General features: G+C 46.1%; 1 protein-coding gene across 3 annotated transcripts in view; it reads left to right on the plus strand.

The window, feature by feature from the left end:
• The window catches only part of FNDC1 (fibronectin type III domain containing 1), a 97,520-nt gene that overhangs the window by 38,766 nt on the left and 42,285 nt on the right, over positions 1–16,469 (plus strand). For all 3 annotated transcript variants that reach the window (XM_073789799.1, XM_033867927.2, XM_033867928.2), the window contains 5 exons: positions 6,319–6,525; positions 11,365–11,463; positions 12,966–13,083; positions 15,016–15,203; positions 15,917–16,024. In XM_073789799.1, the coding sequence (XP_073645900.1) occupies positions 6,319–6,525; positions 11,365–11,463; positions 12,966–13,083; positions 15,016–15,203; positions 15,917–16,024 (720 nt within the window). The remainder of the gene's footprint in view (positions 1–6,318; positions 6,526–11,364; positions 11,464–12,965; positions 13,084–15,015; positions 15,204–15,916; positions 16,025–16,469) is intronic.

Raw genomic sequence — 16,469 nt, forward strand, 5'->3', positions numbered from 1 at the left:
CTCTTGCTGCCTGGCTTCAAGATTCTCCCTTAATCTTCCTGAACCTCGCTTTTATTGTCTGTCAGTGGGGTGTTTATTGGGTTATTGTGAGGGTGCTTGTCAAATGACTTACGTCGTAGGGATCCGATAGATTAGGAAGGTTGGTGATGCTCTGACAGACGCTATTCCAAAATGAAGCCACGAGATTTCCTTTCTCCTTGTTAAACAGCTGGGCCTGTCCGAATAGACAACAAGTCGGTACGTCGTTCAATGTACTGAGGTCCTGCAGAGCTTTGGGACTCATCAGAGGTGTTGCAGGAGGATTATGTCAGAATTCAGCCAGGAAGAAGGAGCCCTTGGCAGACAGAGGCTGTGAGGTGTTGCTGACCCGCCCCCGTGTCGGGGGGGGGCAGGGGACCCAGACTCACATTGAGGGCAGCAAAGCACGTGTCTCTCTCCTCCGGCTGAGACAGCTCATGTCACCCCCTCTAACGCATCTTCCCTCCCCCTCTCCTGCCCCCTCTCCACTTCCTAATCATGCTTATTCATCAAAAGCACATACAAGCTCTGGAATCTCACCCAGACAGATAGACGTGGGGGGGGGGGTGTTTTCACAAGCCCTCAGGTGTTCTGATGCACAATGCAGCCTGAGGACGGCGCCTCGCGGCCGGAATCCTGCCCACCCTCCGACCAGCGTCTCTGGTGGCCTTGAGGTCTGCTGCTTGGGGAGGCCGGGGAGGCTGCCTGGGGCAGAGGCTGGGCAAGTGGAAGGCCAGTGGGCACCCCGGCATGAGGATAAGGGCCATCTTCTCAAAGCTTGGAGGTCAGCACAGTGGGAGTCAGGTTGGTCCGTAAGTGGGACAGACCACTTACTCTGCGAAGCTCTAGACTGAGTGATCCCTCACATTCTCCTGGAAAACGAGAATGTCCTGCTAGCTGAGACCAGGCTGGGGAAAGCGGTCCCAGACAGCGGTGGCCGTGTACTTTTATGCCAACGAAGAGGAGGCATCTGCTCAGAGTGATTGGTAACTGAGATGCTGATGAGGGCAATGAACAGTGCTTTCTATTTATGGTGCAAAAAAGTCACCTGGATGGAGACAGCCTCATATTTTAGAGGCTTTGGCAGTAAGTCCATCTCTTTTGCTCACGTCTGGTTCTTTGGAACCCATTTTTTTAGTGCCCACTGTGTGTCAGGCATCACGAAAGGCTTTGTGATACACCCACAGCTCACCTTCCGGAAGGAGCCACCCACCCATCCACTGAATCTGATAAATGGGCGATTTCATTTTTATCGCGACGACAAACACAACAGGCACTGTGTGCTTGATAGATGCCAGTACGATGTGAAATGCTTTACGTGGACTCGATTACAAAACCCAGTGTGCTGGACACTAGTTTACAGAGGAGGAAATTGAGCTTCGGGGAGGATTCTCAAAATCACACAGGCAGTGAGAGGTACACTCAGATTCAGACCCCTACTTCTGGGCCTGTGGAAGCCCAATTCAGAAACGACACGTTTAACGAAGCCTTGAATTGTAAACGGGCAAAGCGTCATGTTGAATTTTGGATTTTTTTCTTTGTGATAAAACAGATTTTAATTCCCTCCAATTTCAGAATTCTTGCCAGTTTGCATAGCTGGCGATACAAATCGGGAGAGACATTCTTCTATTTATTTATTTTTATACATACATTTATTTATGGCTGTGTTGGGTCTTCGTTGCTGCGCGCGGCCTTTCTCTGGTTGTGGTGAGCGGGGGCTACTCTTCGTTGCGCTGCGCGGGCCTCTCATTACTGTGGCTTCTCTTGTTGCGGAGCATGGGCTCTAGGTGCACAGGCCTCAGAAGTTGTGGTGTGTGGACTCAGTAGTTGCGGCTCGCGGGCTGTAGAGCACAGGCTCAGTAGCTGTGGCGCATGGGCTTAGTTGCTCCGCGGGATGTGGGATCTTCCCGGACCAGGGCTAGAACCTGTGTCCCCTGCATTGGCAGGCGGATTCTTAACCACTGCGCCACCGTGGAAGTCCTGGGAGAGACGTCCTAATTGTGCCTGGCTTTTGGATACTTATCATAATCTACATGGCAACTGTTTCACCCAGCTGACCTGCCTAGTGTACGGTGTGTAATCACTGTAGGTCTTCTGTGATCGACCCGTCTGTGCAACATCTACCTGGTTATGTGGTACCCAGAGTGATGGACGGAGCCTGTCCTGCCAAGTTTAAAATACACTCGGCACTAGTGGATGTGAACTTGACTACTCTTGGCAATTGTGACTTCCTGTTTTCAAGATAAAAGATTTACAGGGATTTATTAGAAAAATTTCAGAAGGCTTCTGTGAGGCTATCAAATACGGTTTAGAGAAAACAGATAATCTCCTTGCAAGTGAATTTGAACCATATGAATAGTTTTTCTTCATGTGCGCATCAGCTTAAAAGAGGACTCCCAGATGATCTATAAAAGATCTATAAAAGCTGTTGAAAGTACGTATCACCAGAATTTTAAAGGAAGGAAAATTTGAGAGTACTTGAAAAAAATTGTGGTTGGCTTTTCTAAACTCAGAGATTTGAAGGATGGAGGGCTGTGTGTTGAGGGATGACACTGTCACCTCACCCTGGTTTCCAGAGTCAGCGGCCTCTGCGCAGTCTGGGGGCAGTTGTCTGGGACAGTCTTGGGGGAGGGGCCTTGTCTGGTTCCTTAGCTACCTGCTGAGTCTACTGTCTGATCCATCAAAAAAAAAACGCATACACGCACGTGTAATGCCTACTGTGCAAGGCATTATGCTCTCACTCAGAAGGGGCCTGTCCAGCTCAGAACCCTTGTCCCACATTCATTAGCAGAAGAGGTTGGGTGTTTGGTGGGATGGCTCGTGGGTAAGGGGAGAGCATGAATGGAGGGGGCGTAGGTGGACAAGAAGGGAACTTGGCCTCAGTGGCTGAATTCAGGTCGCTGCTTGGCACTTAGCCGTGTGGCCTTGGGTCTGTTACTTCACCTCTCGAACCTCAGTTTTCTTGTGGGGATTATGACATCGATCCTACTCACCTGGGAACTGTTGGAAGGACAATTAAAGTGAGCCACGCAAGAGCTCGTGACAAACTGGGAGGTTGTGCAGAGGGTAGTCGGTGTGGCTGGTTGCACTATAGCCTCAGCCCTGTTCCCAGAGCTCGCTCGGCAGGCCTCGCCTCGTCCTCGAACCCTGGAGTGGAGGGTTAGACAGCAGGCCGGAGCCTGGGGGAAAGCCTGCACAGTCCGAGGGGGTGGCATGGCCGACGTTCAGTGGGCCTGGCAGGGGTCAGGGCCTCAGGCAAAAACCTGTGCCGTCTGGGACCGAGCCCCTTGTTCCTGGAAACACGCCTTTCTCCTCCTCAGGGACCCTGTCATTTGGGGGCATTCCAGTGGTCTTTTTCCTTATTACTGTTTGTTCAGAATTTTGCTATTGAGTGTCAGGGGCTGTTTGTCCTGGAGCCCAGCCCTACAACACTCCCCAAGGTCCCCCCGTAAAAGTGCGCTCTCCAAGGATGCTGGTTCCACCGTAAAATGGGAGGCTGGAAGGGTCCCAGGACAGGGGCAGAGCCGCAGAGCGGGAAATGCCATCTCTGGTCAGTAATTTATTTTTCAGCTGACTCCTGCGAGACCCATGCGTGTGTTTTCGGTAGCTTTGCCCATTTTGCTGGAGATCATCCCGGAAGTCCCACGCTGATGTGCTGCCTAACGCAAAGGACAGGAGCGTGGTTGTGTCCCACGGGGCTTTAGCATAAGAGCCGTGGAGGGCAGCCCTGAGGCCGGTCAAGTCGGTGACAGCAGCGTGGACACCCACCACGTTTACTGCTGCCGCTGGGGAGATAGGCTGTGGTAGCCAGGTGGGTTGGGGGGAAGCTGCCAGTCCCACTGGGAAAGCGAGCAGAGCCAATGGCCTGTGGCAGCCTGAACAGGAGTCATTTCTCACCCCCGCGTCACTGAGGTTCCCTCGAGGAGGTATGAGCTTTTCTTAAAAGTAAAGTAAGCATCGTATGTTGTTGGCAGAGATCGTTTTCACCTTATAGACTTTTTAAAAAACATAGCCCTGACCCCTGCCCAAAGCTGGACACTCTGGAACCAAGCACCAGCCGCGAGGGGTTCACCTCGGAGGGGCCGTGGCATCACTCGTGAGAGGGGCTTCAGTTTTGTGGGTGGTGATAGTTTGTATTGGGGGCGCACGGAGTAAAACATGACTTAGAAGATGTAAAGAGAATGAAGCAAGGTTTTTTGCTTCCTTTAAAATTTCTTCTCTTGACCTCTAGCCCCCTGCTTATGGCTCATGTCAAGTTTATTTCATAACTTTGCATAAATCTGAAAATGACACAAACTCCATCCCTGAAAAGTTAAACTCAGTTGTGTATTTTGTTCTGAGGAATGTCCTCCAAAAATGTGCTAACTTCAAAAACCAAACCAAAGCTTCACTGAGACTAAATCCTTTTCCAGATTTTGCTTTCCATAAACGGTTTTTACAAGATATTTTCCCTATTTATGTTTAAAAAACTATTCTTACCCTCGCCCCACACAAAGTCTGTTCAGCAGTGACACATGCTGATGGAGAAAATCCATGTCCACAGTCACCCACAACACTTAACAAGATTTGCCAGCCTGTACCTTTCTAGAAACACTGGATGTCACGTTGTCATGAGTATGTAACAAGAGATTCCCACTAGGAACGCATAAGACTAATCAACTCATAGGATTAATACAGGAACTCATTCGATTCCTCAATGCTGTGGCGTTAATGACTTGGACTATTGGTACTGAACACTTTGGGCAAATTATTTTCTTTTGAATTAGAGCGATAAGCATATTTGTCACTTCTGTAGTTGCTTGGAGGTCCCTAATCTTTATAGAGGCTAGACCTTGAAATGGAGAGCCCACCCCTGAACTTGGAATATCATTGAAATTGTAGTATAACCCCAGCGAAAGTGGTTACACTCACATCACCAGGGTGCAAGACCAAGTTTTGTATAGTTAGTTCATTGACTACATTATTGGTTTAAAAACAAAAAACATCTCAGTAATCTCTACTTTGTGAACTGGGGAAAATACTTGTTGAACCATTATACGGTATTCTCTCAGTAGCCTTTAGGAATGGCGGTGCCCAGTGACTGATTAGATAGTTCCAGCTAATATTCAAAAGGATATTCCTTTTGGTTCGATTCAAGACATTGGAGCCAGGTGTCTGGGTTTTCGGAATAACCATCTCCAATGGCTATTTACTGTGCTATTGAAACTCACTAACTCATGACATTTGTTTTTGTATTTTGTCTTAGTGTTGAACTGTTAGCTTAGGTGGGAATTTGCCAGTTTAATAAAATTAGTCAGAACTGATGGCAGGGTTGATATACAGAAACTCATTAGATAACTGGATCCCCAGAAAGGGCTAGAATGTGGCCCACTGTCAGAACCAGGCAGTGTAGTTGTCACATGGTCCACAGCCCTTGTTCCCAAGTTTATCAGCTCTAAATTGATGTAAAAACAAAACGTTGAACACTAAGTATTGGCCACTGGAATGCCTTGCCTTGAGAATGTTAACAATGAGAAAGATTCTTTTTTTTTTTTTTTTAAATTTGGTTGTGCTGAGCCTCACTTGCGGCATGCCTGTGGAATATAGTCCCCTGACCAGGGGTCAAACCCGGGCCCCCTGCATTGGGAGCACGGAGTCTGAACCACTGAGCCACCAGGGAGGTCCCTAGAGCGATTCTTGAGATTTTCAGTTTAGTAAGAAGAGTTCTCTAAATGGATTCATTTAGCAGGAAGGCAACAACAGACATGGGGAATAGCAGCTGGGTTTGTCTGAAGGGGCAAGACTTGGACATGTAAGAGAAATTAAGATCAAGACCAGAGAGCGGTATTTAGTTCTTAGTGATTCGCCATAAAGACAAGGAAAGCCCATTTTTTTTTCAACTGTATAGTGGAAAAGCTTCCAGGAGGACAGTTAAAAATAGCATGAAAGTGTTTGCTATATTTCACGCTGACCTTTTGCTTTAATAGAAGATATATAGTTTTGGCTTTAAGGGGGCAAGAGGAAATAGATGAAAAGGAACATTGTAAAACATCCAAGATTTCTGGCTGGCAGTCTCACACACAGTATGTTTTCACTTTAAGTCCTTGAGATCTCTCCGTGTGCAGTGTGGGGAGGAACGTGGACACGGAGTGTCGAAGTGCCCTTGGGGGAAGGATGTTCTTACTAGAACTGGTAACCAAAAATGGATGTTTTAAGCCCAACTGCTAATTGTGGTGGTCAGTCTTTGGATACGCTTTCCATCCTTGATGGTGAGCTCCAGGGTTTGCTGTTTAATGGTCTCTGTGTCATGTCCTCTTTAAGAAAAGGACGTGCCCAACAAGCCCTTGCGGGTCCGAGTCCGCTCCTCCAACGACCAGCTGTCCGTGGCGTGGAAGGCGCCTCACCTGTCTGGAGCTAAGAGTCCACGCAGATCACGGGGCTTCCTTCTGGGCTACGGAGAAAGTGGCCGGAAGATGAATTATGTTCCACTGACGAGGGATGAGCGAACACACGAAATTAAAAAGCTAGGTGAGTTTCATGTTCATTGCTATTCGATGTTTTAATGATGTTGGCTGTCATTTCAAGATTTTGAAGCCTGTTCGTGACAGAACGTCGTATTTCAGTTGTAACGTTCATTTTCCAGGTATTACAGTTATTCAAAACCTCATTCTCTGTTCTATCCTCCGTCCATGCCTCCATTCTTTCCACCTTCTGTTAGTGGTGGGACAAGGCTGCCCAACAAGTGCTCTTCAGCGGCTTCCTGACCCAGTTGCACTGGGTCATTTTTCTGGATGTGAGGGGGCGGGGCTAATGCTTTTCCATCTCAGCTCTGCTCTCATCGTTTTGCTCTCTAAGCTGCATCTTAGATCCTGGGCTACTGGACCTTGCATCCCATCGAGATGAAATGTGGTGGCAGCTGATGGAGGCTGCGGACCCAGCCCGCAAACCCTCCTTCCTCTTTGCAAACCCTCATCGGGTGTAGGAAGCATCAAAGCACAGGCCGTGGAGGCTGTGACCGGGAGAGGTTACGTGCTTGGTTGCTTGGTTCCAGGCCTGATCTCTGCTGGCCTTGCTCCTTGGTAGGCCTGGACAGTGGACCCGGACCACGCTCCCAGGGGCACAGCAACGATCCCTCACGCCTGGCGCTTCCTTGGGGGTGGAGACACTGCAACACTCGTGCAACACTTCTGCTTTTCTCCCTTCCCTCATGCCCCCTTACCTACGTGATGAGTTTCGCAGGAGGCGCTGGGCAAGCGTGGCTCGGCCCCTCCCTACCGCCTCCTCTGGGGGAAGCCAGGCTGCAGAGTACACATTCTGTTCTGCCCCTCTGTGCCCGAGTCGTGGAGGGCCCAGGCTCCTGGGGCAGCAAGGTCTGTCCGACTCTGGGCTTTGCTGTTAGAACGTACACCTGCCCCGTGTTCTCCAGCTTAGTTTGTACGAGCCATGGATATTGTGGCCTCCACTGCTTATTCTTGTTCACTTTCTAATTAGATCAGTGCTCAGGCAAGGAAGAGGGTGTGATTTATTGGGCCTCCCCAAGGCTCCAGTGGGAACGAGGGTCCTTCACGACGCTCATCAGGCGTGGCTTGGCTCCCAGCCTACGCAGTGAGGGGCTAGAGACTGACCTGGGCAGATTTCAGCTGGTGGAGACACCGAGCGGAAGCCAGGCTGGACTCGCTCCCTGGAAGATTCTCGGAAGTTACCTTCCCTGCTCTGCTCACACACCCACTGCTGGAAAAGTCTGTTGGGTGCTCATGGCACAGGGTCAGCCTGGCGTTCTGTGGGCTTCACGGGGTCTCCACGTGGTGGCACAGGCAGCGGTGAGCCAGGCATGGCATTGAAGCCTCAGAGTAGACTCCAGACTTTTTCCAGCCCGAAGAGACTAGCTACCTGTCTGCTTCAAAGCTGCATGAAAACAAGAGGGATCGTGGGAGCGAATGGAGAAACCCGAGCTGTGCATGCTTCGTGAAGCCTGGCTGCAGGATTAGCAGCGAGACCCAGAGCTAGAGGCTCCACACCTGGAGCCACAGAATAATCTGGGGGCTCTTCATTCATTCATTCATTCATTCCTGGACCTACCCCTTGCCTTGAGTGGTTGTACTGTGCAGGTTAAGTGGCTCTGTTTTGGTGATTCAGGCCAAATTCTACCCAGGATATCAGCAGATAAGTAGTCACTAGTTTTGCATTTCTGATACTGTAGAGAGAGCATTTTGTAAGTGGAAAGTTTTCATTGTGCTGCATCTTTCATAGACACCACACATTAAAATGTCCTTTGGTGTCAACAAATTTTTCATCTGACTGGTTCTGTTAACTTTGTTTTCTCAGTAGTGAACCCCTGGCTCGCCTGAGTGTAGCAGAAGGATTTTTGTTTGTTTGTTTGTTTTGCTTCCTGAACTTGAGCAAATGTTGGAACTGAGGTCAGTGGTGGGCCCTGATCCTGGCCTGAACTGACAGCTCAGGACTCTGAGGCTTCCAATACCACCTGCTAGCTTAGGAATTTTCAACAAATAAAAAGCGTTGGGAAAAAAAAAAAAAAAGCATTGGACTTGCCATTGTGAACGATCTAAGTGGTCACCTCGAGGAGGAGGTCTCACTGGACACTTGCTCCATCCTGGCCAGGAGGATGGAATGATGTGAAGAATTCCTGTGGATGTCGGCGTGGCCCGCTATGTTAGGGGATGCCTGTCTCCTTATTTTATCCCGCATAGGATTTTAATTCCATTGATGACCGAGATGCCATTGAAAGTGTGGTACTGCAAGGAATGGCCAAACGTTAAGGAAACTTGGAGAAAAGTGCTGGGCCTGCGGTCCTTGGAGTCATTCATTAAACACGTCCTCCTGGGCATCTTCCATGTCAGGCACCATGCTGGGTACCAGCTGCCCGGCGGTCCCTCACAAGGGCCGACGGTACCCAGAGTGCTTAGTGCTCACTGTTGTGAAAGCAGCTGGAGAGGGAAAAGCAGGCACCGGAGGCAAGAAGCTCGGGGCCTTTTGCGGGGGGAGGGAGGGCACCAGGGTTGAATCCTGTGGTCAAAGGAGTCCCTGGGGGCATGGGAATACAGAGGGAGAGGAGGTAGCCAGCCCAGGTGAGGTGGGAGCCGGACAGTAACGAAGAATGAGCAGGTGTACATTTGGAGTCCTTCAGAACGTTTCCACGGACCTTCAGAAGTAGTTTCTGCCACATTACGCTGAGGTTGGGAAGTGAGGGAAAACGGTGGCTCTGACAGGGAGGGTTGGGGCTTGGGGTCCTGTGGTCCCTGGGCTGGTGATGCTGCAGTCATTTTGGAGATTTTATTTCTACCCTTTATTCAATAATCAGGAGCACAGAAAGACGTGTGCTTTTATATCACTGTGTTTTTATTATATTTCTATGAAAAAGAGACGGACTGGTGCATACCCAGCTGTCAGGTGCTTTCTCAGGCCCGGGGTCAGTGCCCGGTGAGCCCTGGGCCCTGCCCCTTCCTCACCTGCATTAGTAAGAGCCTGGGGTTTGGAGCCACACAGAGCTGGGTGTGAGACCAGTCCTGCATTTAGGCCATGACCCTGGGGTCAGTTCACCCCACTGAGCTGGTTCCTCATCTGTGAAAAGGAGACAATGAGAGTAGCTTCCTCGTGGGGCTTTGTCGGCACTAAATGAAGAATTGATGTGCAATGCTTAACGCGGCACAGAGACTAGACCCAGTACGTGTGAAACCATTGTTACAGTTTACTGCAGTGTAGACTGTTCCTTTGAGATCATCTCGGGCCAAGCTGACTTGGAGAGCACAGCAAATCAAGAACCTGGGCGTTCAGCAAATCCAAGAACTTGAAGAGGTGCATCGCAGATATGTAAAAAAGTCAATTGTGGGAAATTATTCTTTTCTTGGTGGTTCCTGATAAAAGATAAGCCACTGCTTTTCACATTTAGTTATTTGTACATGTTCCCGGATTGTGAGGTTGAATGGCAGAGTGTTTTCTTTGTTGACATTTGGTGTACTTGCCAGTAGCAGCAAGAAATGAACAGACCTGAAAGGACTCCAATGTTGAGAAGTTTAGTTGGATGTTCTATGAATTCAAGTGTTACAAACTTGATTCTTCCCTTTTGTAAAACATATATTTCAAAATTCTCTGACAGAATAAGATGTGAGAGCCTCAGTCTAAAAATTCATGTGACAGTATGAGTTTCACCTGCCCTATGTGCGTGTGTATTCACACACACACACACACACGGGAGGGAGCAGGTTGTCCAGTATTGCCCCTTCCCTTGAAATGTGATTAGACTTCAGACGTTTACTTTACATAAACAGGGCTCTCAGTGTGAGTGTTTCTGAGCACGAGTCTCCTTTTATGTTTAACTTGACGTGCTGTTTGTAAAAACGACAGGTTTATTTTCCCACTGCCATATGGAAGTTTGCAATTCCTGCAGGCAGGACACCAGTGTTAGAAGTTTCCTTTAGGGTCTCAGTGCCGCCTTGTTAATGTGCGTTAGAAGTATGTCAGGTTGCCTCATTTTTATTCTTGAATTGATCAAGGCTGCTACAGGAAACTAGGTCGCTAGAACCTGGAGTTGGGCATTAGCAACTAGATTTAGGGAAGATTATTAGTCCTTTTAGGGGTGTGACCTTGGGCAAATCAATCCATGTTTATGGCTTTATGTCCTTATTTGTAAACTAAGAAGGTCAAATTGGAAGCTAGCCAAGGTTTCACTGGGGTCTCAGACTCCGTGATTCCATAGCATTTGAGAGTTGTAAGTTTTAGTTCATTATTGTAATTTGTTTCCAAATAAAGTTTTCAAGTTTCGGGTAAGTTGGACATTAGTGGGCCCAATGCACAATTTGGGGGGTGGGGTGGAGGTGAACTAACTGAAAGAACAATCCAGAAATAAAGGATGAATTTACTCTTCCATTTGCCCTTAGCTAATCTTCAGAGACCCCGTTCTGAGGATTTTAGTTCGAAGGGCACAGCATCCCATCCGGGCTGCAAGCCTGGTGCACTGGCTCTTCTTGTCTCTCTCCCTTCTTTTTGATGACAAATAAAAACAGTCATTCCCTCCTCTATATTTGGAGGTAAAAAAATTTTAGGGAATTGTGTGGGTAGATATTCCGTTCATTTCTTTTTTAAACATTGTTCTTCTTTCTTTGATGCTAATGAGCTAGAAACCCATTTTCCAGGAATTATAGGTAAAAATCCCTTCCACATTTCCTGACATAAATCGTGTTCTTTTTGAGTTTAGTTCCTTACAGTTCTTGGTCTCACCTGTAGTTTTCCTGAATAAGTAGGAATGCCCAAGAGAGATGAGAAGGTAAGAGGAGAGGAACACAGACGAGCAGGGGTGTGCTTTCCAGAAAACCAGCTGCAGAACCTCATCTCTTGCTTGTTGGTCCACAGCCTCCGAGTCAGTGTACGTGGTCTCACTGCAGTCCCTGAACTCCCGGGGGCAGAGTCAGCCGGTCTACAGGGCTGCCCTAACAAAGCGGAAGATTTCAGGTATGTCTCCAAGGACGCGTCTGGTCAAGCCATGGTCTAGGGCTTGTTTGTTTCTGAATGATGCTGGCTGAGCGACAATGCACATGGCTTTTGTTGAGTATAAAAGGAAACAGCAGGGCAGACTTGGTCACATTTTGGAAGCATGTGTGTTTCTTTTCTACTCAGAGGCTAGAGTGTTCTTGTGATGAAATCTATCTCTGTGTATATTTGAATGGCTTCAGATATAGGAGTGCCGAGCATTTACTCCGTTTAACAGGCACAGTCTGCTCCATGCATAAGCTGCCCTTGGTGAGAGACTGGGAACAAAGGGAGAGAAGGACGAGTAGGTGTGGAGGGGGCAGCGTGCAAGAGACGCACTCAAACTTTATTTCAGCTAAAATTGCCTAAAAGTAGCATTGAGAAGAGTGAGAAAAATTGTAATAGTGTCTTGCTGGTAGCCTGATCATTGGTTACTTACTAAGGGATACTTTTTTCCACATCCATTCAACAGATATTTTTTATATCAATCATATAGTAACAAATTAAATATACCTTTTCTGATTCACGTGCCTTAATTTAAAGAGGGAACCTACAGCGTAATGATTTTCATGAATTCACAATTTATTTGAATTATATAATATAGCATATATCTATATATTATCCTTTTATACTGATAATTATTAGAATGGTACGTTGTATAAGAAAAATCCCACATGTGTGTTGTTTCACTTTTTAAATTCTTTAATTGCTGCTCTAGAAGAAGTCCCTGTATCACTTTTCTAACAGACTCCATATTTCCACCTTCCCCTACTTGTAGTGAAAGCCACATCCTTTTGAAACATGATCCCTGAAAGATGAAAAGAAAAACACAAAACAGACAAAAACCCCCCAAAATTCCAAGAGACTAAAAGCAAAACTGAAGACATCTTGTGAGTCTCGGTGTTACAGATTGAACAAAAACTATAAACTTTGTGACGTTACTGTATTCCATTGGAAACTGGCAAACTGAATTCTCTTTTCTGTCTGAATATTACTTTTAATCTGCCTTGGAATCACAGATTCTAAATTGTAAGGACCTTGGACTCAATATGACTTGTGCAATCGTTGAGCTAGAATTTTTATTTCATGTCATGATTGCCCAGGAAATGCTCTGAATTGACCCTTTCTTCCCCTAAACTTTTGCCTCCTGTAAAAATTGCATTATTTCCCAGAAACTCATGGTGTATATTGAGAAAACGCTGAGTGATTTGGAGTATCTCTGACCAAGGGCAAAGCACCTCTTTTTGTGCTACTGTTCTTATGTCGATTGGGTTAGGCAGCTTAGAATGTGTTTAAGAAGAGGAAGAGTGGGGATTTTGGGTTTTCTGCATTGACCAGTCAAATAATTGCTTGACTTTCTATTCATTTCGTTTTATCTACCTCAAGCATAAGCAATTAAAAAAATAAACTCTGGGGACCAGAGGGACTCGGGGCAGAGCCTACTGTTGGGGACAGCCTTTCCATGTGCACAACTGTCATTGCAGAAGAGGATGAACTGGATGTACCTGAAGACATCAATGTCCGGGTAATATCGTCCCAATCTGTGCTGGTAGCCTGGGTGGATCCTGTTTTGGAAAAACAGAAGAAAGTTGTCACATCAAGGTACCTTTCCTTCTTTCTTTGTCGTTATTTTCTATATGAGAGACATGGTTTTTCCGGCCCTGAAGAGACGTGTATTTATTTGAACGATTGTATTTTTGGACGTATGTGAACACTGACCTCTTTTGTAGCTGACGGGTAGACTGTTGCATGACAGTCTAGCTAATCTCGAGTGTGGTACACATTGCCCACAAATCAGATTTGTGTAAGACACACAGTAGGACCTCACCTCTCATCTGTTCAAAGTCTTAACTTGTGTTTGGAATTTTCCTAGATTCTGTTTCTTTCTTTGCCCCCAGTTGTGTTTTGCTTTGTCTCATGAATGTTCTGTTCACGCACAGGGGACGTGGGTCCACCTCGGGAAGAGTCTTACCATCTTCCTGTTATCCAGGAAGAGTGGCAGCAGGAAGGGTCCCATGTAGAGTGGTGGACGTTTGCCTGATTACTTGCACACAGTGGTTCTTCTTTAGACACTGCACTGCTTCCTGTCCAGCTCCTCTGTGTGTAACAAAGTGCACGTATTTTGTCCTAAGCCACGATCTTATGCTATTCTGGTTTTTACATTCATTTGCAATAGCGATGGAGGAAAAACCATAAGGTTAAAACAATTTTGGTGCTAAAAAGGCCACTGGTGAATGCCATTTCTAGTTAGTGGTAGATTAATAGAGTCACAAAAATTTTGTGTGTTAAATGACTAAGTAGTGTACATAGCCAACAGAGAGCCAAAGATTTGGTCTAGTCACTGTGTATTAACTTTTGAACCTATTTGCAACCAGGAAAAGTGATTATACTTTAGAAGATGAATGGAATATAATGCTGAGTGTGTGTGTGTGTGTGTATATATATATATATATATATATATATGATATATATTATATATGTAGTATACATTAGATATATATTAGATATATTATTTGTACTAGATAGAGCTTCTGTCACTGTCTGCTAGTAAAAAAAGACATCTGCTTCTTGTCAAAGACCTCAGAAAATGCATAGTGATTCTCTCCCAAGCCATAGGGCCTCCCCCAACATGAAGTGTTCCTGATTACCACTGGACTTTGATTTCCAACATCTTGATGGAAACAAAAGGGCTTGAGTTTTCTTAGCAGAACTTTTATTGCGAATTGGTGTGCTGTGTCTGCAACTGAAGTCTTATCCTAACTAATTAAATATCGTAATGAACAGCACACTTTTAATGCATCAAATGCTTTCTACTGTAAAGTGGCCACAAAGAAAACTTCTTGGAAAAGCAGTCCAGTAAATGGCATTTGCAACTCTTAAATGTCAAGTGTTGAGGATGTCTTAGGTCGGGGCTTGCCCAGTATGACCATGTTGGGTCACAGTGTACTTCTCTGCCTGCTAATCGCACAGCAGAGTTCCTTTCATAAGCGCCTCTCTCCTGCTCTGTTACACATTTTTGTTCCATCTCATGGTAATAAGTCTACTCAAAACCACATGGTGCCTTTCCTTATAGAAAACATGCCTGCTTTGGCATGAAATGAGTCTTCTTGTTTTTCTTTTCTGGAGAGCCAAGGTATTTCGGGCCAGTTCTGGTTCTTAATATCGCCTCTTCCACACAACGTACACACACACACACACACACACCCCTAATAAGGCCCTTGCCTCAGAAAAACAGTCTCCCTTCTATCCCTTCCTTTTAATCGCTGCTTGACCTTTTGAACAATAAGACATTTTGGTGTTGAAAGGACAATAAGGTCCATCTCCTCTGGGCTATTTTAGACACATCTTCCTGGAACTTAAGTAGATCCTTTGAGCCAATAACAAAGTCAAAAGTTTAGAATTTTCTCCTCTTTGATTTCTCTACTTACCTCCAAAAGTCATCACTTGTGGGGAAGGGAAAACGTCAAGGAATCCAGTGTTCAGGTGCAGAGAATTGGTCAGAGGGGTGTGCTGTTGCCTTGCATTTTCTTACAGACAGTACACTGTGCGCTACCGAGAAAAGGGGGAGTCCGCAAGGTGGGATTACAAGCAGGTCTCCAACAGACGAGTGCTGATAGAGGACCTGATTCCAGACACCATGTATGAGTTTGCAGTCCGCATCTCACAGGGTGAACGAGACGGCAAATGGAGTGCATCTGTCTTCCAGAGAACACCAGAATCTGGTCTGTATTCAAAATGGCCTTTGGACTTTCAACTTGGGAATTACCACTAAAAGAAGATTTAAAGACAGTTTAAGAAGCCAGTAGCGATAAAGGCCAGCAGTGGCATTTTTCAAAGTAACATTAACCCTAAATTTTGGAAGCGTTTCTATGTATGAACACAAAGAAGTTTCCTTGGGTCCATGTTGTATCCTTCACTTTTCATGAGCATGTTATTCTGACACGTGGAGCACATTAAAACCACGGGGGGCCTCCATAAATCCCCACTGTATGTGTGAATGCCCCTGGACAACACATGGCTCTAGAATAGAGGAGAGACTCTTCTTTTTTAAGGCTGAGGTCATGTTTGCTTTTGGGGGAGAAATTTGTTCTATATTTAAGACTACAATTATTTTCTTTTAAACTGTGTCTTTAGAAACCTTATTCAAAAGAAGTTGAAACTGGATTTTCATCTTCTTTGTATATTTCGATATTCAGCAACGAGGGAAATTCTGAATTCCTAAAAGCATTTCCCTGTGTATGTCTAACCTTACTGTATGAGTTGGGAAAACTGATATAAATCACGCCAAGAGCAAGTGGAGAATTTTCTCTCGTGTGTAATGAAAGTTAACACAGCAGCTCTGCAATAAAAAGTGTGTATGTAGGGACCACATGTCATTTCCTTTTAGAATACCCATGAGGGCACTTTTAAACCTTGGATCCTTGTCCTTTTGTAGCTCCTACCACAGCGCCTGAAAATTTAACCGTCTGGCCAGTCAATGGCAAACCTACGGCTGTCACGGTAGCTTGGGATGCACTGCTAGAGACGGAGGGGAAAGTGAAAGGTAGGAACCTCATTACTTAAGGTATAAGAAGCACGTGGGCGTGAAATACCCCAAAGGGAGCTGTGTACATTGACTCTGATAAAAACTGGTTCTAATCGCAGGCTTGGTGACTGCACAAGCAACAGGGAAGCAACGTACCTACCAGGGGTGCTGAGGCAATGGACAAGGATGTTTCATGAGGGGTTTTCATTGTCAGTAAGACCCAGGTCATCGTGAAGATGACTTTTCATCTTGCCTCTATGCAGGGATTTTGATGCTATTGTCGAGAGGGCTGTTTTTAATTGTATGGATGTGACATCACAACCTTTAACCAAACAAAAGGACACCCTGTTTTTCACACTGTGGGCCTTTTCGTGGTGCCAGTAAGATCATGGCAGGTAGGAGTAAGCAGAAATCCCATGGGACTATAAATATTTAATGGGCTTGAAAATCAAGTAATAAAATA

This window comes from Tursiops truncatus, chromosome 12 (assembly GCF_011762595.2).
Source record: "Tursiops truncatus isolate mTurTru1 chromosome 12, mTurTru1.mat.Y, whole genome shotgun sequence".
In the NCBI taxonomy this organism is placed as follows: domain Eukaryota; kingdom Metazoa; phylum Chordata; class Mammalia; order Artiodactyla; family Delphinidae; genus Tursiops; species Tursiops truncatus.